The sequence below is a fragment of the Ptychodera flava genome, chromosome 20 (genome assembly GCF_041260155.1).
Source record: "Ptychodera flava strain L36383 chromosome 20, AS_Pfla_20210202, whole genome shotgun sequence".
NCBI classification, from domain to species: Eukaryota; Metazoa; Hemichordata; class Enteropneusta; family Ptychoderidae; genus Ptychodera; species Ptychodera flava.
In genome coordinates this window covers 5,884,905-5,911,975 of record NC_091947.1, presented here as the reverse complement: position 1 = coordinate 5,911,975, position 27,071 = coordinate 5,884,905, and the positions used below count along the sequence as shown (strand labels likewise).

Here is a 27,071-nt window from a genome sequence, read left to right as displayed (position 1 = left end):
GATGAAATGAGCCGAGCTCTACCACGAAGGCTTCAGCGTTGTTATCGAGACATAGCTTTGATTTATGGAAACACATTGCAATGACCAACCTCTGGGTTTGATCCAAATTACCCAAGCCTCACTGCTCATCTAATCACAAACGCTTTGGCCAACATGCATAATGCATGGGATCTTGAGATGAAGTACATGTAAAAAGCAAAGCAAAATTTCTAGACATCATAAAACTCAAATTGCCTGGTTTTCCATCAGAAACAACATCATTTCAACAATGTACTCAATCACTTTCTTTTCATCCAAATCACATCGAAGCACCAGCCTGTATCGTGTAACATCTGTGCGGTATTATTGAGATATTCGCCTTTCATCCATTTTGATGATTATTCCATCAGCAGTCAGGCCAGTGACCTTTATTCATCAAGTGCCATCGCAGTGAACAATCACTTTATTATAAATCTCTTTGAAAGCTATGGTTATAATACTCTTCAGTAAATGATTTGAGGACTTTCAGGTTTTTTCCCTTTTTACATCAGAACCGACTTTTCCCTCCCTTCCTTGTAATTTTTAAACTCTCACTGAAAAAGACAAACATTCAAAGGCCTCCATCTTGTTCATAGCAATTATGTCCAAACGTACTACAGACTTGAACAAAAGTCAAGCCATAGAACAGTCTGGCAATGGTTCTTGCAAAAGTATTTTTTATGATTTTTTTCTCATTTCGTTCAGTAAACTTTGACTGTGGTTGGATACTGTTTCATTACCCTTGGGCTCTCTGCATTTTTTAGGACACAAAGTTATATGAATTTCTCTATTCAAAATTCAAAATTTTGACTAAAACTCTTAGACCACATTGTGAATTAACACATAGTCGAGTACTAACTTGCAAGAAGCATCAAGGTATTGAGATAGTAACCTATATATAAATTTCAGACATTATTTAATACCTGTAGAAATTTATGCCTATATTACATGAAATTACACAAGGTCATAAGCTAATTATTCACAACCAGAAAATTACCTGGTCATTATATAACCTTTACGCATTACACATCCAGCTGTTATCAACATGTATTAGCATCTCAATATCTGCATTAAACCCTTTCAGTACACTGAAAAGTCAATTTTTGTCACTTTTAGGAAATATAATCAGACTACATTTTTTTCAGATCCAGACAATTTTTCTTCAGATTTTTTCTGAAATTTTAATCAAACAGTGTAGCCAATGGCAAATGATATCCATTTGGTCAAAAATTATCAAAGAAATTACTGAAAAAGTCATGAATATTGGTAAAATGTTGCACTACAATTTTTGTGGAAAATATTACAGCACTCAAAGGGTTAAAGTACAAGAATTTTAAATCAAAATCTATAAACCACTATGATGTGTCCATACACAGTAATTTCATCTTATCTCCCCTCGTCTACCACATTTTGGCACAGTCCACTTGACTTCTGTAGTCTGCTAGGTTGTTCTATATGTTGGGAATGGCAGTGAAAGAGAAGTGAACCTTTGTAAATACAGATCCTTAAAAATTGACTATTTTTCTCATCTTTTCTTGTCATAAAATTTTGAGCAAAAAATATTCTTGCATTCATTAGAATTGGCACACATATTTCACTTGTTAAAAATATCCTACATGATTATCATTGATGCAAATTTAGCTTTGAACATTTGCATGCCCCTGAAAGGAAAATACTGTCAACATGATTTTCTGACTAAATCTGCTATCTACCATGCCATATTAGGTGATAATTTGGCTCAATACCATTTTTCACTCGGGTAACAGTAAGCAAGGGTTACAATGCTTGTCAGAAATCAGTAACATTATGGTTCCAAATCATCATTTATTGTTTATAATGATTTAATCGATACGACAATGTGTCTCAAAGTTGTTGTTTTCCAGAGCAATTTCACACTGTACATGTAAGTGGTAGTTGTAGCAAATGCAGAGCAAATCTCCCATGGTTTCTCTCGACTGCGCGATTGCGCAAATTGCGCATTTCAAGTCATTGTCTGCCCTGTAAAAGTCACTGACTGCGCGAAAATCGCGCACAGAACACAGCAAGCAAAGACGTCCACATATATTGATATATGAGGGTGACCAAAGCAAATAGTACAGCAAACTGTGTGAATCAATGATGGAAGATGGGAAAATTCGAGCGTTAGCATTGTGTAGGCACGTGTATAGCAATGCAACACTATCGTTTGATCGGCGCATGGGGATCGGTGCATATTTTCATGGATTTAAGCCCCCTAAATTCGGACCGAATCGTATCCGAGGGAACATGTATGTCCGGGGAAACTTGTAGGTGACAATTAGACAGAAGATAGACAGCAGCCGAGCACATCAAAAGCTGACAAACGTCATCATGTCGATGTTTATGCATATGTGCTGCATACGACATAGACGACGCAACTGAACTGGGTGACGACCGTAATGATATCAAGGAAGCGCTTCATAAGAAGGCAAAATTCACATCAAAAGTGACTGCCCCCTAAAATGTCAAGTCTGCCCCCTAATTTTGATGAATGGGGCAGAAAGTGCCCCTTTCAATGAACATGCAGAGAAAACACTGATGTCCTATCATTTGTTTCCATCACATAAATAAATAGTTTCGCTGTAAGTATGAGACGATTATAAATATTAAGTGGAGCATTTTTGTCTGGAAACATATTACATCATGAAGGTAAGGTCTCACAACAAGAAAAAGGGACTCTTTTTTGAAATTAAAAACTCATCCCAGAAGTTTTACATCAGAGAATTTTCATGAATAAAATGAATGGTCTTCATCTTTGCTATTAAAGAAACAGCAGAGGGGTGTCTAGTCCATACCCCATAATTTGCACACTCTTTCCCTTTACTGACTTTGTAGATCATTGAGTGACAAGCCTGGTTTTTTTATTGAGCAATGCTCTCCATACTTACTGGAAATTGGTGACTTTAAATTTGCTTCTCAACTCGAAGTCCCAGTTGCTTTGGAAACAGGTGTCATAACAACAGAAATCACTTACTGGTATGTGCTTTTCAACCAAAAATAACCCAACACTGAAATTTTCATGGCTATTCAACCATAATTCTAGTTATGACTTTAATATAATTCTTTTTGTGGTGACCCTGTGTTGTTTTCCTATTTTGTCACAAAATTCACATTTGGTATTCATACTGTAGATTTCTTGCAGCAGTAAAGCACTATACACACACACACACATACAAACATAATCCGAAATTAAAATCTTTCATGGGGGTATTGATAACAAATATAATTCCACTAAGAGTTGGGACTGTAATATCCTATCTCCATTTTCCCTTTTTGAGAGCAAAAAAAAAAAATTCCTTAAAATTTGCAGCATTATTTTTCAGTCTTGCAATTTGTACTGGCTGGGATCATTGCTTCGCAATGGTATTACCTGTCACTTTCAATTGTAAAGAGGCAGACTGGCCGCCTGAGTTCTTGCTACTGTAGTGGGCTAAATATCATCCTGCAATCATACATCAAGAACCATGCATAATATTATGTTCTAAAAGTTCTTGGCAACTCACCACAAAGTCTACCCAAGTAATCAACTCCTGCATGAAACATAGAACTCATTACAAACTTCACTTTACGGTAGTTTCCCTGAAATGTACACAGTTAATACCGTTGATGGCTAAAGTGCAAAGATTCCACAAGTGCAATTGTCCAGTCAAATTTTCTTGACAGCTACAGTCAACATAGATTGCCTCAAACACAATCGGTGGCAAGGATAACCTTGATACTTTTGCTGAAATGTACAATAACCCCATGAGAGAGTCATGCAGCCTGTTCCATTAAATTTGTCACATGTACTTTTCTGATGTCCGCTGAGATTACAGCAAGTGTAAATTTCACACCCTCTATCACTGAAATCTAACATGCATGTCACAAATTACCTGTCACCCTGTACATGAACCTTCAATTACACACTCAGCGTAAGTGTATTTTACAAGTTTTCCTGAGACAGCCCGGAAGGAAATTAATCATGTCACTTTTTGCTAATTTTAAAACAAAGTAACTTCTACGGGAGTTGAAACAAAATCACTTTCCATATTTGTTGCGTGCTGTAACATTTGAGGACATTTTTAGTTACCTTTGTTCTGTTAAACAAATACACTTTCCTGTTTTCTTGCAAAAGTCAAAAGACAAATGATGAAATGTTAGTGTGTCGAGTGCGCCAACACATTGTTCTGATTCGATCAGAGCTCACGCACGCCATGGTAAAATAGATACCAATGCTAAAGCAGGCCCCTAAACTAGCATAGAAGGTAATTGCAAAAAGGAAAGTGGATTTAGAAAATAAGAAAATTTGGCATGTGAATTAATTAAATTATCAAATACCGGTACAAGGTGATTATTAAAAGACCTGCGTAAATGTTCTGAAACTTTGCTTTTAGAACTAGCTAAAGAACATTTTAACTTACACTTTGCAATACAAGCGTTGTCAATTTTTGGTATAGCTGGCGCAACACCTAAGTTGCCATTATGACCATGCATCCTTCTCATTTATAATGCTCAGTCCCTGGCACCAAATTTATGTTCAACTAAAGTGGCTCAAGTATAAAATATGCTCTCTCCTTTTGTTCCACTAAAACTACAGAGAGAAAATCACTGTCAAACACCAGAAACAGGAATGTTGAAAAGCAAATAACTCCTCTGCAGTATACACACAGTTCAGGTATGATTCACTCTTCAATTCATATAGCACTTGCCTAGCAGCTCTTGCTGTATGTCTAATATTAGTACCTGAATGTCATGTAACCCTTTTGCTGCCATGGTTTGATCCAATTCCATTGTAATTTAATGGTGACGGACTTGTGTACTTGGAATTGGGGGTGAACAGGTTAAGTATTCCCTAGTATGCACAGTGCAATCTTAATGTTATGAGTAATCAACAAATGAATTCTAGTATGTACTTGAACTTCAGTTATCAACAATGGCATTGTACAATACACATACTAGACAGTGTTGACAAGTTGAGCATCAGAACTTTCATTCTGAACTTGGGATGACAACAAGAAACTGTATTTGACAAACAGAGCAAAATGGCAGGTATATACACACTGCTTTATGATTCAATCCATATAGCACTCGCCTATCAGCTCCTGTTGTATGTCTAATATTAAACTCGAATATCCCTACAACCCGTTTGCTGCCATGGTTTGGTCCAAACCCACTGTAATTTAAACGGACTTATGTACTGGGAATTGGGGTGAACACCCCAGTATGCACAGTGCAATCTGTAATGTTATTGTTAATTAACAAATGTACTTGAACTTCAGTTCATTATCAACAGTTACACTGGACAATACACACACTAGACAGTGTTGACAAGATGAACATCAGGTCTCTCATTCTGAACTTGGGAGAAAAACAAGAAACTGTACTATTGACAAATAGAGCAAAATTACTGGGAAATATACCGTAAATTACAGGTAACTGGCGCCTTCAGTAGATGCTTACTCTTGGCATTGACATGTCTGCCATATTTATAAGTACCGTTAAGATTTCAAAGAGATAAGACAAAAACACCAATGGTGGCTTCTCTGTTTCCTAGCAACTATCTTTCCTGAAATGTCAGTGTAAATGTTTTTTCCATATTTGAGGTAATGAGCAATTGCTTTCTACGGCTTTGCTTTTTTTGCCATAGTTCGTAAATGTTGATTTTGTCTTTCAAGACTGAATGAAGATATGGCTGTGGTCTACAATGGCTGATCCTTAACTTCAATGACCTGTTAAATTATAACTTCACTTTAATTAATGAGAGAAGCGACGCTGTCATAATTTATTGCAATATCACAAAGCAGACGAAATCCATTTTATACTTGCAAGGGACCTCTGACCTCAAGCATTTTTAAGAAGTTTGACGTTTTCCCAATTTGCTTTTTTTTTTTGGCAAAAAATTAAAATATCGCTCGTCATTTGAACCGAGCAGCAGTAAAACGATATGAAAAACTTATCATGAGAATGAAATAGGCACATAATAAGAGTTCTGGCTTAAAATAAAATCCAGAAGGACTTGCAAAAATTATCTGAATCATATAGTCCACAAAGAATTAGCCTTCAATGGGGTTCTTTCATTCTGTGTACTTTCGATGTAAACGCCATTTTCCATGAATGTCTCTTAAAGATGAACATGATAATGTCCCAGTCCATCGACATTCATTAGCCACACAGAATTCCCTACTGGTTTTCACTAATTCAGTGGTGACCTTGCTATAAGGACGTTCAAAATGACTCTTTTTTTTCCCTTGGTCACACTTGTTTGACTCCGGCTAGCAGGTGTGAGTTTAAATCCCATTTCAAAGCACAGTGAAGTTATCTGAAAGACGCAGAAGTCCAACATCCCAGAACTGCATAGGTTCATCAAAGTTAGATTAAACTAAACAAAATTATGGGTTAAAGGGGAAGTTCACCAAGGATAATTTTTACATATGAGCTAGCTTTGGGGTCGCTTACTCCGAAAATGCCATTTTCACAGTTCATAACTAGCGCAATTTTTTTATAAAAACAGACAAAAGCAGTGGTGGAAGTTGCAGTTTAGGGCTTCATCAATTTAGTGTATTTTGAATCATGGGGAAAAAAGCGCCAAGCTTAGCGCTTTCATCATGTGACAATGGCAGGGACTATCTTCTGATGGGTATGGCCAGGCTGTGTGCATTTGCATAACATAAACAATAGTTACGCAAATATACACAGCCTGGTGTGAATGTGAATGACTATGCCATACCCATCAGAAGATGGTCCCTGCCATATCACGTGGTGAAAGCACCAAGCTTGGCACTTTTTTCCCCCATGATTCAAAGTACATTAAATCGATGAAGCAGCTTCCGCCACTATTTTCATCTGTTTTAGTGAAAAATCGCGTGTGTTATATATGGCAAAAATGGCTTTTCCGTAATAAGCGGTGCCACAGCTAGCACATATTTAAAACTCAGCCTTGGCGAACAAACTTCCTCTTTAAAGAGTCACTGAAAAACATGAGGGGCAAGAGAAAACATTTTTGCATCCCTGTTTTGCGAAGAATGAAAAACTGAAATGTTACTACAGTAAAAGAAAAATTTCACATTACTATCAGTTCAGTATAATTCAAAAATAAATTGAAATACACCCTGAACGATAAGTATTTCCTATCATGTATGACCTCTGAACTTGTAGCAAGTCACATATTTTATCATATCTCACGCACAAATAATTTTTTCTTCCTTATAACAACAATTAAAGCTACTTTTGCAGCATTTAATTAATGTCTGATGTTATCTTGCGTGGGGATAGGAAAATTTCTTTTGAAACTGACAGTATGGTTTTGCTGCTTGATGTAGCATGATTAATGGCCAGCCTAATTGATTCTCCATAAAATCCATCTCATAAGTGATGCCACTACACATCTGAATTCTGATCTCTCAGCATTCCTCAAAGGCAATGCCTTCAGTGAATGGTTGAACGTCAAGAATGTCACGAATCCCATCAGACAACACTAGTGTATTGAAACGTCAAGAATAATATTCACCCCCCCACCCCACCCCCAACAAAATCTAGCTGAGGTGGAAGACATCACTCTAATGTGGGGAAAATGTCCAGTTCTTTCTCAAACGCTACTATATTCTCCTTGTCCAGACCAGCATGACAGTAAAATCTGTACTTGCTTAGTTCACGGCAAAGCAAGCGCTTACAATTTGCAAGTTTGACCTTCTAATACAGAAAAAAACAAGTATGAACATCACTCCAGAGAACTAGACAGCCCCAATGGTAATAATGCATTTTATTCACTATGTGATGTCATATGTTAAATGTCTTGGAATAAGCACATTTAGTCAAATGACCTTTCCTCTTTTCAAATCAGATCTTCACTCTGCTCTTTACTTTTACAGTTTTGAGTGTCTGGTAAGAAAACTAATGCAATTTGGACATGCATCCTGCATATTTTTAATCAAGTCATGTACATTCACAGCAAATTTAAAGAAGCTTGGTATCCTTACCTCTCTTTTGTGTTCTTCTATTATTGTTTGACTTTTAGGTTGATACAAAATTCACGTACTTAGGCTGATGGATAATAGCTGAAGTCTACAAAATATTTATTTTTCAGTAAACATACTACAATGCTTGTTGAAACACTGTTTACTTTACAAGATATACCTGAATATTTAGTCCAGCTATTAGTAGCCCTTTTTAAAGATTAATGCTACAATGGTAATTTTAAAATTATCATTCTCTTTTGGAAATAAAATATGCTTTCCGATATCAGATCTAAGTCACGTTCTGTAAAGATGAGGCACCATTTTCTGAGACCTGGTTTTGCCTATGATTGACGGCTTAGAACCAGCCATCAGGTATGACATTTCCCCGCTGCCAAATGGAAGTTGCAATTTATCTTCAAATGTGGTGGAAGTACATTTAATTTATTCTGAACTTAATAGCACACAAGACAAATATATAAAAACTGCTTGATGTTTATAGTGTATTAGTGTGTTTTATATATATATATATATATATATATATATATATATATATATATATATATATATATATATATATATATATATATATATAATATATATATATATGTTATTGATATATTATTGGTAGTTAACAGATGGACATAACCATAGATATATGGATAGATATATATGTAAATTTAATATACAGATCTAGATGAGAGACATAGATTCATAGATGGATAAATACATATATACATATATACATAGCACATACACGATGTAGACATACGGTAGATCAATTGATACACACAAATGCACGTCAATACATCAATTCAATTTTTGCAAAGTGACATGGCCAATTGCATGGAATCAAAATCAAAATTTTTGCATTTGTTTTGATAAATATGATACTTCCATTACATAATAGTATTTTACACCCTTTAAAATATAATTCAACAAATTTCAAGGTATTACGGTAAATTCCATTGTCAGAATGTCCTGGGATTAATTGTTGTATTACATCCAACATGATTCAAAAAGCATAAATTGGAGGTGTTATTCGACCGATGTCTTAGGCCTTAATTTTCCCTTTAAAAATCAAATGATATACCTCCTTGGCATGAGGCACTCAATCTCAAAAATGTCCTAATTGATTTAAATTGAAAGAGAAATTATTTACTCATTACATCCATATTTGGCCTTGAATATATAAACACGGTGTAGCAACACCATGAAACACTCATGTAACAGTCAATAGTATTAAAGAAAATGAAGGAAAAAATATGAAAAATTTCGATGAGAATGGGAAATTACTTCAGTGGTGAATGAACTTTTGAATTGTAGGTATTTTTAGCCTCATCTATTGCATGATACAAACACGGGCATGAGTTGAAACAAGCCCAGCTGTGTTATCGACATTTGCATATTCTACCACCTGTCAATGTGACACAGATTTTTTCCCCATACGTAAATCAGAAAGCAGAAAATTTCATTTGGAAGACGTGAAAAATCCCATGCTGATTGGCCCCTTGTTAATAAAATGCAGAAAATTCTCACTACATTGGTGCACATTGTATGCATCTGACAAGATTAAATATTAAAACCAGGTGACACTGCTTTGTACTGATCCTAGAATTGTCCCTAATACCATTCATATTTCACAGTTCTGATGTTTGCATACAAAACGTCTCTTTACATAAACATCGTAGATTAAAAATATATTGGATATTTAAAAAATTGATGGTGGGGATCCTGCCTGTATTGAGGTTGACTCCCACAGTCTAAACATTTTATAAATTTTAAAACAAGTATTACACTGATAATAGTAAAACAATATGATATACTGATATACACGTAAATTGAAAACTGAGAGAAGTTGTCTGGTCAAATCAAGAATTTGAAGCAGCATGCTTAATGTCAACATATACATTTTATTATTTAATCGCCATTTCCCCTGTTTAATTAGATGGGGAGATAACGATTTCTCCAGTTCATCCATTATATTTCATTTTGCAGCACATTGCATCTACGTATTTTTTTCATTCTTTGTAGTCTGAAGTTTTATGCAGGAAATGTGCTAAAAATATGGAGATGAATCTAAAACTGTAATTTTCATATTTTTATCTTATAACCATATTCAAATCAGTGGTGACAAGAGGTGAAGGCTTTATTTAAACTGTTACTTTCCATTTGTGAGATAATTTGCATATATTGACATAATATATCAGTGCTAATATACCCTGGTTTTTAATTGACAGAGCAGATCTTCAAGCATTTTTTAAAAATTTGAAAATTACCCACACCATGTTCAGACTGTGCAAATATAATGGTGATACATTTGTACGGGAAGTTTTGTATCAAGCACATATCTGAGGCTAATTATGTTATCTATAAAATATAAAAACCAATGTAGATTCAATGTTTTAATGGGTGGGTGTGGAACACTTTACCTTTTAAATCCTTTTGACGTTTAGAATAGCCGGCCAGAACCACTTATAAAGTACAAGAATTGTTTATTGATCTCAACAAGAAGTGAGCATGGTAATGCATTTTTAGATTCCAAATAGGGGATGCTAATAGAAACGAAGCTTGCCGTAAGAGGCCATCCATTGGGCGATTCTGCTATCCCTGCGACTGCCATGCAGCGAACTTCATATTCACTCACAAACATACATACATATGTTAATGTGAAATAGCAAGGCTATTGGGATCAAAATTGGCTGGAATGGAGACACTCAATATTCTGTCCATATATTTAACAGTGAAACCTGACCAACATACCTCAAAGAACAGGCAAGGCAGAGGTTAGGACAATATGGACACTATAAATGGCTTCATCAAAATACCAGGTCATAGTAAGGCAAGGCCTTTCAAGTAGAATATTGAACATCCAGAAAAGTTTAACCCAGTAAACTATACGATAGACCAAAAAGACGCGAATATATTGAATTTAATCGAACTGCACACTGGAAAGTCATACGTCTGTAAACAGACTAGTTTTTATTTCAAACAAGCCTTGACGGTTTTGTAATTTTAATCCGACATACAGCTGTATGTCGTAAACACACAGCTACAGCGGACAAGCTGGCGACTTGTACAACACCGTGAATGATCTACGATACAGTTCATAAGTGGTGGGAAATTCACGATTGAAGCGATGTTTATTTTGCTCCCCGAAGTCAATTATCAAAGTTGCAAACATAAATTACAGAGCAACTCATGACACGTCACTGAAACATCATGTACGTATGAAAAATCCATATTTTTGATTGATTAACCTGACGTATTTCATTCAAAAATAGATCCTAAATTTATAAGAATTAACTGTCTGCGCAACTACGGTAGCAAAGCGGTGGGCTCCTATCGATCGGACAAGCACAGTAGCGTTACACAAAAAAAGCATAATAATACACTACACACACAAGAATTACTGCTCAACAGAGAAATCGTCCTCGCTGTATTGTCAACATACACACACAGTTGAGAACACGCATAAACGCACTGTATATTCTACACGCTGATAATATTACTTTTCAACATTTGGATGACTAGATATTTTGTGGTCAGGCTACACACATACCAGCTTATTCATATGAATGCACACATCAGTAGTTACAGATGTAAACTGTAATAAACGCTGCGTTGGTTTCAATCTAGTGTACGGTTGCCCGGAACATCACAGGCAGCGGACGGCTATCGAACATATATATGCAAATACATGACCGCAAAGGCAGTTTCTGCCTCTATGGTCGATGTGAAGTACTAGCTTCTCCGTATTTGAGCTGACATGCTAGCCAGTGGCTTTGTTGTCAGAAGAGAAGCCGTTGTAATAATTAAACGGAAATAGGAACCTTCTAATCGATTTCCACACAGAGTTTTCTTACCTGTACCAACTTGAGGAGCGTCGGAATTTCCAACTAGTTTTCTCTTCTGCCTGGCTTTCTTCAGTGCTTGGCCCACTGCACAAAATAAATTAACATGAAATGAGATCTTGCAGGAGAGACAATTGTCAACAGACACAGATAGGAAGTGTACCTACTTCCAAAGAGCCTATACTGTAGATGTTGGTGTGACCATAGCCAACATCTTCAGAAAACGCACAGAAGCTGCTATATCCGATTATCTGATAATCGATGAAGAGTACGTTCGCACATGCGCTGTTCAGCGTGAGTTGAAAGGTTAGACTTTCGCTAACGGGTCTTTATATAATATCATCTATCACAGACAAAGTGAGCATCTGCTTCTGTCAAACCACCCTGCAAACTCCGATGAGGTAATTCACTTCAATAAAGACATCCAATTAATGAATTTTGTGTGTCAATTGGGAGAGACGCATGAACTGATGCAATGAATAAATTTCATAACTTCCTAGGGATTTGACGTGCGACAACGTAACCTTAGGGACTGGACACAAATTACAGGGGGGGGTGGGCCGTGTTTTTTGGGGGTGGGTCGCCATTTTTCGCGCAAGCATTTTTGAAGGGTCATAAAATTTTGTGCTAGCCTATGGGGGAGGGTCACCTTTTTTCATGCATCAAAGCTGAAATTGCATGTGCACGTTATGGAATACTGAAAAAAGAAAAAATACCTCCTGGCACTTTCATTTTCTGCCATTACCATTTTCGGCGCGCCCTTCGGGCGCAAATTTCAGGTATAATAAACAATGTATTGATGATCCAAGCAGCCACATTGATTTAAGTTGTCATGATTTCTACTTATTCAACACTGTTGTGCATAACTGTCCCCTATAATGACTCTTTCAATAACAATTTGTGAGATTACTTATTTGACATCATTCTCTCATTGACAATACATTGGGTATAGGTCGGTGTCAAACGTTCATGTCGCTGTATGTACATTTTTTAATTTTTGAGGACATTGACAGAATACAAACTGTTCAGAATAGTGCATAGTGTCATCAATAACAACTGGAAGCTTCAGGTCGAACAACTTTTGAATAACAATTTAGGATCAGATAACCTATGAGTTATTTGTAGTTTCCTCATAGCCTACAATGTATAGTGAATCAACATTTTGGTGAAATTCCAAAATCAAATTTCTTGCACAACCATTGACTTGAAACCACTCTAGTCTAATCATGAATATTAATACTAATAATTAGGTGTACATAAATGCACAGGTTTACCAAGTTTTGTATTGGAAAAAATTATTCATAGTTTCAACATAGACTGCCATGTATAGTGAATGGACATTTCAGTGAAATTCCAAAATCAAATTTCTTGCACACCCATTGTCTTGAAACTACTCTTGTCTAATCATGAACATTAATACCAATAATCAAGTGTACATAAATGCACAGATTTTCCTATTTTGTATTGAAAAAAAATTATTCACAGTTTCATCATAGACTGCCATGTATAGTAAATCGACATTTAAGTGATATGCCAAAATCAAATTTCTTGCACAACCATTGACTTGAAACCACTCTAGTCTAATCATGAACATTAGTACCAATAATTGAGTGTACATAGATGCACAGATTTACCTATTTTGTATTGGAAAAAAATTATTTATAGGGTTTCACCATAGACTGCCATGTATAGTGAATCAACATTTCGGTGAAATTCCAAAATCAAATTTCTTGCACACACATGGACTTGTAACCACTCTAGTCTAATAAAGAACATAAATATCAATAATCAAGCATACATAAATACACAGATTTGCCAAGTTTTGTATTTAAAAAAAATTATTCATAGTTTCTTCATAGACTACAATGTATAATGGATCCACATTTTACTGAGCGAAATTCCAAAAACAAAGTTATTGTACACAGATGCATGTGTTACCACCCTCTTCTAATCAAGCAAATTATGTCAATTATTCAGGGTCATATATACACAAATAGTGCATATTTTTAATTCTGAAAATTTTGTTTTACAGTTTTGTCATAGACTCCCATGTATAGTGGATCAACATTTTATGCGAAATTCCAAAAACAAAGTTATTGTACACAGATGCACATTTTACCACCCTCTTCTAATCAAGCACAATTATGTCAATTATTCAGGGTCCATATATGCACAAATAGTGCAAATTTTTAATTCTGAAAATCTTTTGACAGTTTTGTCATAGACTCCCATGTATAGTTTTGTCATAGACTCCCATGTATAGTGAATCAACATTTTGACAGAAATTCCAAAATCAAATATCTTGTTCACATGTGCACTTGTAAACAACCCATGCTAATCAAGTATATCTATATCAGTTATTAAACATCTGTATATGAACAGATATAGCTAGTTTTATACTGGAAAATACACGTTCGAAGTTTTCTTATAGTCGACTACATGTATAGTGAATCAACATTATCGATAAAATCTAAAAATTACATTTTTGTACAGGCATGCACTTTTTACCTGCCACTTCAAGCAAAGTACATTTACATGAATAACACATATGATTTGATATTTTTTGGACAACGCGTTATATCGGCCACATTTTGTCTTCCTTTCGGGAGGGCGACTTAAAAAGTATAGCAAGTCAGAAGGGGGTCTTTAACACATTGCGGGTTTTTTTGGGGGGGTATTGAGTAACAGGGGAGGGTCACTTATTTTCATGCACGGATAAGGGGGAGGGTCACTAATTTTTGTGCATGAACTTTTGAAGGGTCACTATTTTTTACGCAGCGGTTTTTCGAAAAACACCGGCCCACCCCCCCCTGTAATTTATGTCCAGTCACCTTACAACACCCAAGTGATGTCTTGTTCTTTCTTGCAATGATCAATACAAAACAGTACATACGGTATTGGATAATATTTTGGTTGAAAACAAGATGAAGCCACAAAACAGGTGGAGTGTGATTTCATGTTGATTTCAAGTAGACGTATTTTCTGTCACCTGTGGTATAAAAAATGATTGATGGGCGATGATGTATTCCGTGATAAATTGTTGTCTTCTTGATTCGTAAATTATGCTCGTTCGAATAGTAATGTTTACGTGAAAAAGTATACAGCATAGCATTAGCAGCAACAGAAATTAACGGTGAAAGACAAATGTAATTTTCTCGCTGTTTGTATTTATTACAGGCTCTAGAGTCAATGCAGGCGAACCGCTAGCCGCCACTGATACAATAATTGATTTTTATTGTATCAGTGGCGGCTAGCGGTTCGCCTGCATTGACTCTAGAGCCTGTGTGTATTTATTATACTTGCTGAAATTTCTGGTTGTGTGAGAAGCAGTGCAGTCCATTTACAAGATTTGATTGGTCGGAGCGGGGAGTACCACCAAATACTGAGTGGAAGATCAGTAAAAGTACAAAAAAAAACAAGAGCAGTCAACTATACAACCCTGCCTAAATTCTGGATCGGCATTCGTTACGTCATGTCAATGGTGCGTTATCTTTCGCTATAAAAATGGTAAAGACTATCTAATGTAACTCCTACAACAAACTTGAAGGTGAGGGTATCTGATCATGATCGAATTCATTAGTGATGTCACCAAATTTCATCAAGGTAATTGTGGATATTCTGTGCGTCTTTCCGTTCAACAAACCGTTCTCCTATAACGTCGCTATCAAAATCTATTGACCCTATTCTGAGATTAGTCTGCTTTCTTCAAAAATGAGCGCGTAAGACTTTAGGCCTACGTCTTTGATACCTTACATGTATTTGACCAGGTTCCTCAACGTATTGAATTCCTCGTGTCGTGAGAATTTCTTTGTCCTTCAAAAGCTAAAGACGTCTTTTCGGAAAATTTACAGGGATTAACTTTATCGGACACTTATAGATCCATAAAACTGACGTTACCGGGAGATCACATATTTTGTTACCGCACAGTTTCCTAGGTAGGCCCTACGTGTAGACGGTGTGACAGTGTGCTGCATGGGGCTTTAAAGTCCACCGCTGCTGTTGGCTGAAAATGGGGGCGCTCTTTACACGCTCTTTACACGCCTATGCAAACCAAACTGACAGAAATCAACTTTCATAAATGACGTTATGTGGATCGTATCATCATCGGTATGAGATGTAAAGGTGGCGGTGACGTAAGGAGGTGATGAAAGAGCAGCTAAAGTTAAAGCGAAAGACAAGGCGAAAGACAATAATAAAAATAGGAGAGAGAGAGAGAGAGAGAGAGAGAGAGAGAGAGAGAGGAGAAGAGGAGAGAGAGAGAGAGAGAGAGAGAGAGAGAGAGAGAGAGAGAGAGAGAGTATGTCAGCCGCAGTGGAGCCAATTGGAGATGGAAATAATTAAACATAATCTAAATAAACCTTCATACTATTTTCTCCCATGATAGATTTATCCCTTGAGGTTAAAACAAGGAGTATCATCTTCAAGGAGGGTGGCCATGATATCGATGGCTGCAAAGTTCAGTTAACTTGAAGGCGATACAAATCATCTGGACCGAGTCTATCCACAGAAGTAAGTTGGAATATTGATATCAAAGTTACTTCTTTCATATAGGCCCATATGTACTTTGAAAGAAATAAAGTAAAAGCCATGCATTTTAAGTCACACAATCGTCTTAACATTGTGTTCAAAACGTGTGGCTTGTATGTTTCTTTAGTTATGTAAACCATTCCAATTTGACAGGTGGTCACAATAGTTTGGTAAATAAACCATTATAATTATTATAAACAAGCAAAAGACTACTGATGGGCAGTGAAATCTGAACACGTTCAATTATTGGCGTGTATATAGGAATGCCAGAAGAGACGAAAGAGCGTTTGTCAGTTGTTTGACAATTTCTCAGAACATCTATTTGTTTTTTGTAAACATAAATGACAACAGTAGCATTACGTGTACGATTTCAGAATAAAGTGTCAAGAGTCGAAGAGTATATCTTTCCTTTGTAAAAGACGTCTGCCGGTGAAATGATAAATGATGCTATATGCGCTTGAAGAAAGGGATCTTAGGAATGTACATCGGTTATGAAACGAAATGACAAGACTTCGAAGAGTTTCCAAATGACGTAACAGAAAAGAACACGGATTTAGATTTATCTTAAAAGTTTCGATTTTTCTAGTCCTACACCGGGGGAGGTCTCAGGATGAAAACAAACGAGTGAATACAAAACAAGCCTACAAAAAATAATACACAAACAAACATACAAAATAAAAGAGGAGTAAATGAAATAGAAAAGAGACAATAAACAAGTAAACAAATATAAATATGCAAACGAAAAATGCATATAAAGCAACAAACAGACCGACTGTAAAAACGTATTACAAGTATTTATAGCAGAGCAATCTTTCGACCTTTATTATTCAACGTGCGCAATCACCCTATAGTCCTAAATTTAGAGAGACAAGGACTAATCAAAAACAGAGTTATTACATTCGTTGATTAGAAGTCTCACAAGTACTCTACGAAACATAAGTTTCAAATGTTTTTTTTTCAGTCAGTGAGTCTATTTATTAGCTTGTTTGTGTTTTTGTTTACTTGTTTATAATAAGCCCGAGTCCCTGTAGTCTCTACACTCGCACCAACAATTGACAACATAAGTCTTGAAGTAACAATAGTTTCCAGTCTCAGTGATCCTCTCCTCCTCCTCCTCCTCCGATCTGTAGTGTCTTCATCCATACGATCCCCACACTGCCAACGTAAATGTGTGTCATCTTTGCTTGTCTGCTACTAGTCCTATTACTGCGCCAAAATTGATTCATTTGGGGTCTGTATACCGAACGCCATTACTACTATATGAGATTTCTTTGCTCCATGTGATGTGATGACTTCTATGTGCGTGTGACTTCCAAAATGACAATTTACACAATTATGTTGGGTACTCAGGATTTTATTATGCTCTCTCTTTCTCCAATGTTATCGTAAGGGTCTACACGGATGTGCATCTCCCGTTTGTGTATCATGTCTGTAACTTCCAACAACTGGGTGCATGATGGAGTTGATCAACTTTCGTAAATTCACGGGACGTCCGCACAGAGATGATCGACCCGTGTCAGAATTGGACGGCGAGCGAAGTCGTAAACGCTGAAGTGATGATGGCGAGGAGAGGCGCTAGGCATAGGGCCGTTGATAATTCAAACGAAGGCTTTTAATTCAAAATGCAACGAGTCTCGTTTGCCATGCGCACGTTTTAATTATCCACTGTCCCTTATTAGCAGCGTTAAATGTTGCATGCCTATGTGATCACGCGAATGTACTTTCGATATTTAATAATTCATTTTATATGCAATTATGGAACGCTGCTGAAAGATAGCTTTTGGTTGACTGAACAATATATTACCAGAGCGTATAAGTTAACTGATGGTCACGTACTCCCTGAATCATAAAACTGTCTGTATATATGCATCGTGCCTGAGTATTTGACAAATAGGGTCGTTGACCAACTTTGGTATTGCCATGCAAAGATGACAGTTGAATGAAATGCAAGAATGTGCTGTTATTTTTGTAGCCCAGATATCCTGCATGTGTACGACAAACGTTATCACACTCTCCAGAACATGGGACAAGTAATAAAACATTAAGGTAGTCCGCGCCTCAAAATCGAAAGACTTAGACTTTCGCTCAAACTTTCCTTAAAGATCCATCAGCTGTAACTTTGGTCATTTTTTAAAAATTTTGTTTGTTCTGTTTGTCATCTGCAGTTTCTGGTCTGAATCCCTGAAGACCATGGAGAAATTCCTAATATTTAGCTCATAAATATACCCTATATGAGTATAATCTGCATTGTTATTGTTTAACTTTTCTATTCAGGTCCGGACTAGAATACATTTATCAACAACAACAATGGTCATGTCACATATACCACAGGCGTACGGAATGTTTCCTAGATCGTCGTCGGATGGGAAGTGACGGACACTGCATGCACCGTGAGGCCGAAGGCCGAACCTCGGTACTGTATAACAGTATTGTTATACAGTACCGAGGTTCGGCCTTCGGCCTCACGGTGCATGCAGTGTCCGTCACTTCCCATCCGACGACGATCTAGGAAACATTCCGTACGCCTGTGACATATACAGGCCGTGTTGGCAAACAGAAAACCGGGCATTGGTCATGATGATCGGATTATAGTAAAATTCTGTAGTTGATACATTGAAATAGAGTAGTGAAAATTAGTACAAAGTTACAGATAATGTCCCTTTAAGCAAACTTTCAATTATTCACTTTAAAATTGAGAATAAAAACCGGGGTCACCGTGCAAAGTTTTGTACTAAAGAAACAAATTACCCGAAATTAACGATGATGGAAATTCAAGATGGCGCCATCACTGTGTTGTCTCGACCGGGGGTGGGGGGGGGGGGGGGGGGGGATAAAATTCTCTGTTTTCACAAAACTAAGCCGGTGGAGGCTCCATAAGCTTGAAACCCAAAAAGTGGCGGACCAAACAAATAGTGTAAAAGTTGGTGAGTCCGACTATCTGTTCCCGAGGCACGTTCAGCCCTAATTACTTTATCTGATAGAACGCGACGTCGTGAAAGAACCAGCAAGAGGAAGAAATATTATTTCGGTAATATTTGATTAAATTCGTGATTTCGGGTTGTTCTCATTTAGTACAATATCTGTAACTCTTAGTTTACAACAGCACTTCCTAATAATGCACTACGCAATTTTTTTATTTCAATCATTATTCTTTGACATCCACACTACATGCGCACATTGTCGGAGCAACATAATCCATAGAAGACAAGTACGGTCGACCGGGTAACTTTCTGCGGAAATGTGCCACTCTGCATTCATTTCAAGGCTTGTCATCAAAGAGGTTGACACCAATTGAGATTAGATTACTTTGGTTCAGTAGCTTGTTTCCAAAGTTTGAAGATAACGTTTATTATGTGAAGCTGTGGGACTTTCAATGGCATATCTGTGGTTTACTTTGGTTTTACAACACCCATATAGAGATATAAAAGTCAATTGACGTGGTGGGGTTCTGATAGCAGTTTTAGAATAGGCTGTTTGAACGTTTTCAACTATCCAGACCTCTTACATCTTCTCCCGTTACGCTTTGACGTTTTAGGCTGGTATGCTCAACCTTGGGCTATTGACAAAGGTTGAGACGACCCAAACTAGCCAAAATTAGCCAAACCACCATAAACCACCATAAACGACCCATATCATCAAGTAAACGACCTAAAATAAGCACAGGGATGAAATATGTCTCAGATTTCTGGAGAAACCGCCCCAAAAACGGCGAAAACCAGCCGGCATTTTCGATCATTGCAAATTCCTATACATGCCATCAACGAGTTAAGGGGTTCGGTTTGTTTCTTCAATAGAGGGCGCTGTGCAAGATTGTTACTGCTTTTACAACGTAAAGTGTAGCACAGGGAATTTCCCCGTTGTCGTGTTTAGTGGCTTACCAAGGAATGAGATCAAAGTTTTTAGTTTATTACATTTTTACAGCTCATTCACATTTTTTTTGATACCAACATTAATTTATTTGAATAAATTCTACAAACCAAATATTAAGATAACATGTGCCGTGGCCCTGGTTCCATACATGTACATACACATACCTGCATATATGTGCATGCATGCATGCATGCACACAAACATATATATGCGTGCATGCAGGTTACCATGGAAAGTTGAAGATCTAGCAAATAACAGATTAAGCGGGTGGTCGTTTTAAAAAAACAGCGCCCTCACATGGCCATATTGATACAAGGGCATATTACAGGAAACATGCATGTCTACATTTATATGTGGAGACACACACACATACATACATACATACATACATACATACATACATACATACATACATACATACACATATACATGCATGCATGCATATACACACACATACATACATACATACATACATACATACATACATACATACATACATACATACATACATACTAGCACTGCACTGCACAAAGTTTGAAAAAGCGCCCTCCTTCGGTGAGCCCAGTTACGATGCTGAAGTTATTTTCGTTTTCAGTTGTGTCATCGAAATGAGCCCCACAACTTGGTAATTGATAGTACCAACAACATGGCTGCCCGCAATTCTGTCGACGGTTTCTCCAGAAGGTGGAGTTTTATTGTATCCCTGAATACCTAGAATGTTTGTTTTAGGTCGTTTACTTGATGATATGGGTCGTTTTTGGTGGTTTATGCTGGTTTGGCTAATTTTGGCTAGTTTGGGTCGTCTCAACCTTTGTCAATAGCCCTCAACCTTGCCGTTGAGGGCACACTTTCTCAGGTCAAAACTGATTCAGTTTCCAAATGGGAAGAGGATATCTTGTAGTTTGGGCTTACACTTGGCAAATACCAGGTACTTTTACACTCTTCGATAATGAGTGGCATCAGTTACCAAGTACATTCACGTACGTAGTCACGTATGTGTGTGAATATTTAAATAATAACACGTGAGAGCGAGGGCAATATCACGATTTATTGCCTGCCCAAGAGATGGTGGTCATGATCGAAATATTGATGATGCCCGAGCCGTAGGCGAGGCGAGGTCATGATCGAAATATTGATGATGCCCGAGCCGTAGGCGAGTATTTCGATCATGACCACCAGCCCGAGGGCAGGCAAAAAATCGTGATATTGCCCTAGCTCTCATGTGTTATTATTTTTATTACACCGAACAAGCAAACATGCAAAGACACAAAAACACAAAGACTTCTTCGAGTACAGTTCGCCTTTCTGAGTCCGTACCTCAGCGTAAAATGTTGTCAGTGCCGAGTCTAGGGTTGCCGCTGAGAGTTTGCCGATCTCCTCGGTGGCGTATCCAAATTTGTTGCTTGCATAGTCGCTGAACACAGAAATTGCATTCCTTGTTGCCATTTTCGTTCGTTTGCTGTTTACTTGCATCAAAATATCATCTAACTGTGCCGGTGACAGCTCTGCATGACGTTTCGCAGCCATAGTTGCCGACTGCAAGTACAAGCGAACGACAATTTGTTGTGCGCAGAAAGGATGCGCAGTAAGTAAAATGACGTCATCCATGTAATATCAAATGCAGAGTGCATCATCAAGTTCGCAGAGGGCATCATCACGTTCGCAGAGGGCATCATCACGTTCTTTTACATGTCACGTGAGTCGTGTTTAACCAATGGCAGTGCACGCTGAATGAGTGAGGTGTAATAAATATATATGTATATATATCTGATATATATATATATATATATATATATATATATATATATATATATATATATATATATGCCTATATATATATATATTTAAATAATAACACACGCCAGCAAGGGCAAGATCACGATTTGTTGCCCGCCCAAGGGATGGCGAGGGTATCATCAATATTACCGTCATGAGCACCAGCCCGAGGGCAGGCAACAAATCGTGATCTTGCCCGTGCTAGCGTGTGTTATTAATTTTATTACACCGAACAAACACTGTTGTTTTGAAACTTTGCTTATAATGCAGTCAAGTGTCGATCGAGACTCGCCACAGTGAAGCGTTCTATTTGTTGCTCGATCGTAATGCTACATGAAGTTGAAGGTCAACTTAAATTAACATCTATAAAAACAAAGACAGTGTTGTTAAAGCTTTTCTCGTTTAATCATTAATGTACTAAATGTCCTCTACATCAGGTCCAGCTAATTTCTTGTACCTTTTCAAAACCCATTGCTTTACAGAAAATTCCAAGCAAATGTACGCGATGATGTGGTACGCGCAGAAAGGACGCGCGGTATTCCAGAACGTGGTAGCGGGCTATATCACTGCACGCGACAGGGCTATATCAGCGCACGCGACAGGGCTATATCACCTAAGCCATCTATATCACGTGAGGCTCAGCCAATCACAGTACCTGGATAATACGTGAGGTGTAATAAATATATATATAATATATATTATATATATATATATATAATATATATATATATATATAATATAGTTAGTTAGTTAGTTAGTTAATTAGTTACCTGTCATCCTCTATCTTTATCTACTCCTGTACATATGCATGCACTGTGTGTGTCTGGTTGGGCGATCTTTATGTGTTGATCGAACAGTCTATGTCTATCTATTTTCATACCATACACAGGAAAGTTTACAAGACATTCATAACTGTTTGTGGGTATACTCTAGTCTTCTGTCTTCGTTCTTTTCACAGAATCTACTACAGTCTGAGCTGCTCCGGGGATGTGGAGGAGCGGTGTGGTGTTTTTGAAGTCTGACGTGGGATGCGTGTGGATGTTTTCCGACGCCTTTCTCATTAGTTTTCAGAAACAACACCCTGCAGCAAGATTTGAACAAAAATCTTCAACGTCTATCGTGTTGGCCCCTTGGATATTAGGGACAGACCATTAGATCTTGGGAGGGGGGTGGTCACAATGAAATTGTGAAAATTTTTTTTTTACTATTGTAAATTTTAAAAAAAATTTTTTTCAATTGAGATTAGCTGTGCTTATTTTTTCTTCAGAGTAAATTTTCAGATTTATAATTTTTTTTTAGTTCGTCGCTGTCTGAGGATAAAGAGGGCAAAGATGTGGTGCAAAGCACCACAAGCGGCCGCGCAAGCGGTCACGGGGGGAGGTCAGGAGGGGGGTTTTCCCCCCTGCCGTTGGAGCTTTTGAAAAATAGAGATTAAAATGGTGTTATTTGGTGGCACTTGGGGAGTATTTTTGCGGGGGGAGGTCAGCAGGGGGTGTCCCCCCTCCTGCCGTTGGAGCTTTTGAAAAATAGAGATTAAAATAGTGTTATTTGGTGGCACTTGGGGAGTATTTTTGTGGGGGGGAGGTCAGGAGGGCCGTTGGAGATTTTGAAAAATAGAGATGAAAATGGTGTTATTTGGTGGCACTTGGGGAGTATTTTTGTGGGGGGAGGTCACGAGGGGGGTGTCCCCCATCCTGCTGTTGGAGTTTTAGAAAAATAGAGATTGAAATGGTGTTATTTGCTGGCACTAGCATATTTTTTCAGATTACACATCTTCCTCTGAAACATGGTCTTCTTGCTCCTCTGTAGCTTCCTATAGTTTTGAATATTGACTATTTTGGTTTCCTGGCTTCCCTTTCTACTGCGTGGTGAAATGCCTACATTCACCCCACCAAATATCATGCATATCTCATGATTTACAATTGATTTTGACAAGCTGAGAAGTTGTTTGCAAAATATAGTGAAATTTGCATATTTGTGTTTTTAGAGCAATTGTTGCCCTTTTTTGATCAAAACATCTATTTCTCTGTAGCAGCATGTCCAAACTGATTTGATGTGTATAGATGTGGTGAAATTTCAATATTTGTCTTTTTAGGGCAATTTACGCCATTCATGGTCAAAAAATCTGTATTTTCTGAAAGGGCTTGTCCAATTTCTTTGGAATTTGTTACATGAGTTCCTTAAGATTTGTTTAAATCATGCTCTTTTTTGTGGTGGAAAAATTCTTCAGATAATTGTCATTCAGCATTTGCTACACACAAACGATTATTCATGCAGATTTATTCAGTATTTGCTATCGAGAAACTTTCAAAGTTCAACCCTTTTGTGTGTTTTTGTGTTGGGATTTGTTGGATAGATGGCACTCTACGTAGTGTATTGTTGAATGTTAAAAAATGTGTTGCTGTTGTTTTTTGAGGCTGTTTTTTGAGAAAAAAGAATTGAAAATGCCTTTTTAAAAGCAAAATAATACATAATGACTTGGTATGTTGTTTTATCATTATTGACGTGTTTCTACTTGTTCACCCATTCTTGCATTCATCATTGCAATAAAATGCTGTGAAAAAAATGAACCTGATGTGGCCTGCATCTGTTTACCTTGATCTTAAAAGGCAAATATAACTTTCTGTCTTGACAACCATACTATAGTTTCAATGTTTTACCTAGTGTACCTGCTTGGTTTGTATGCAGGAAACAAGTAGAAAACAGGTTCTATAATTTTATAATATTCAAGTGATCAGAATAGCCTGAAAAGATAAGATAATCACAACTTCCTGTATAAGGGATACAGTCACTCTAAATGTATAAATTAAAATTAAAAATGTGCCTGGAGGATCTACTAAAAATACAGAAAGTTGCTTCCTGTCGGTAAAATCTAAAAAAATTCAAGATTTTAAAGAGTTTTGCAGATTTTTTTTTTATGCATTTGTCTTCGTATTTATTTATTTTTTTTTTTTGCAAACTAGTTTGAAGATTTTTTTTTTCCTAACTTTCTGCTCTGAAATTTTTTTTTTTTTTTCTGTTTTTGACCACCCCCCTCCCAAGGTCTAATGGTCCGTCCCTTATGATATTATCCGCCTATATGATTTGTTCAACGCCCTCTTGAGGTGGTGCAACTGCAAGTGGACTGTACAGCAGTTCTGAATTGATTTTCCTTTTGTTTCACGAGAAATTCGTGTATTTACTGTACTTGTATAACTTAACACTGTATGTATACTTCTCACCTGTATCACTTTGTTGTACCCCCTTGCTTATGGGCTGGAGGCCTTGAAAAACAATAAACGTGCACGTATGTGTGCACATGAAGTTTCAGAAGTTTCTGTAGAGCAGTGGATGAGTACAGGGTATATTTGAAGGAATGCAGAACGTGAAAACTTCCTTACGATGGCCTTTATTAATCTGAAACGCAACTTTCAAATGCAACGCATTACAAATCACGTACAATATCGAGAAACACTGAGAAAAGCGCCATCATTTGACTAACTTCTGAAAATGTTTCATCCTTGTTTCTTGAATCTCTTTTCCAGCAAATAAAATGTTTTCTCACTAAGTCATCATTCATCATGGTTATTTTTATGAAATCACTTGGATTTTGTGAACTACATTTGCGATATTTGTAACTGTCATATTCGTATATTTTTGTAACTATCTCGCTGTCGAAAATTATGTCCAACGCATCAGAGAAGCAAAAGATAAAACTTAATGATGAACATGAACTTCCCGCGATATCAACACAGGGTTTTTCGTGATAGGAAATTAATCAGGTCTCATTGAAAAGTTAAAAAAACGGGATAGTGACATCTTCAATGATGTTTGACGTCAGGTTTTATGGTATGTGCGAGAATTCTAAACTGCAATAGCCCTGGGCAAAATTAAATGAATACGGTGTACTTGCCTTCTTGCCTGTTTAAAGAGAGTCCTATCCTCGAAATTGAAAATAAAAGCGTGGGATTGCTCTAAAATGTACAAAATTTATGGGATGATTTCGGGCACAGTGACTTTCTGAAATTTTTCCTCACTTTTTTACATTCCTGGGAAACCAGAAACCTAGAAACATAGACATGGATTTAAATGAAAAAATTACCATGACGACATCAGTTTTATGTATGCAAAATAGATAATTTAAAAAACGGAAATATAAAGTCTAGTTTTAGAGCGATTTGTTACGGAATAAATCAAATGATGTTGATTAGAAAATGCCGGCCGCCACATGGCAGTATGGGTGATCGACGATTGAACGTAAAGGTGAATTTTGGCAATATAAAAGCATACCACCTTCCGGTAGTAAAATGGATACCAGGCTAATAAAGACTTAAACAGAAATAGTGAAATGTCGTCTAATCATGCATATTTGATGTTCATCGGTAAAATGATCGTGTTGCTCCAAAGATCACGGTCCCTTCCGCGTGCAAACCTGTTTTCAAGATTTCCATAGATGTTCATTTGTGGAATGTTACTGTAAGAACTAATTCCTGCGGACCCACCTGGGGCAGGTAAATTTTTTGACGTTAAAAAAGAAATTTTACTGTCACCTCTCCGAAGAACAACTGGAAATAGTTTTCCGTTTTTGAATCTCTGAGTTCAGAGGTGAAGTATACGAGTTTATGGCAATGGAGCAGGCTCGGGCGGGAAACTTTCCAAAGTTACTTAGCTAGATGTCTGGTTGTCATTTTCAACGAATTTTCTATACTTGAAACGAAACGAGACGGAATACGGAGGTAGTACATGGTTTGGTTGCACTATGCTGCTATTCGGTCAGCGTTGTAATTATAACTTGAACCGTTTTCAACTGTCCAATGGCGCTTATCACGATTTGATTATTCTTTAATTACTAAATATATCGATATGCGTGTGACATTGGTGCTGTTCCATCAAAACACTGGTACGAACAAGTATCTTTTTCGATTTTTCTAAGTTTCAATTTCCGAAATTCTTTCCAAAATGTCATACCAAGACTGATCTGCATGTGAAATGGCCCCCATTGGCAGAGTTCGCTCCTTTGAAGTTGGTACATGCGCTGTTGCCTCCGCCAGGTACGACAGACTAAGTAATCGGCTGTTGTCCAGAGGAAGTCATATAT

At 37.1% G+C, this 27,071-nt stretch overlaps 1 protein-coding gene across 1 annotated transcript in view; it reads right to left on the bottom strand.

Annotated features, from left to right (window-relative positions):
- Window positions 1-12,130, bottom strand: part of LOC139119837 (calsenilin-like) — a 127,587-nt gene extending 115,457 nt beyond the window's left edge. The window contains exons 1-2 of the mRNA XM_070683755.1: window positions 11,989-12,130; window positions 11,834-11,908 (exon numbers count right to left, since the gene is read on the bottom strand). Coding sequence (XP_070539856.1) covers window positions 11,834-11,908; window position 11,989 — 76 coding nt within the window. The 5' untranslated portion in view covers window positions 11,990-12,130. The remainder of the gene's footprint in view (window positions 1-11,833; window positions 11,909-11,988) is intronic.
- Window positions 12,131-27,071: the final 14,941 nt, after the last annotated feature.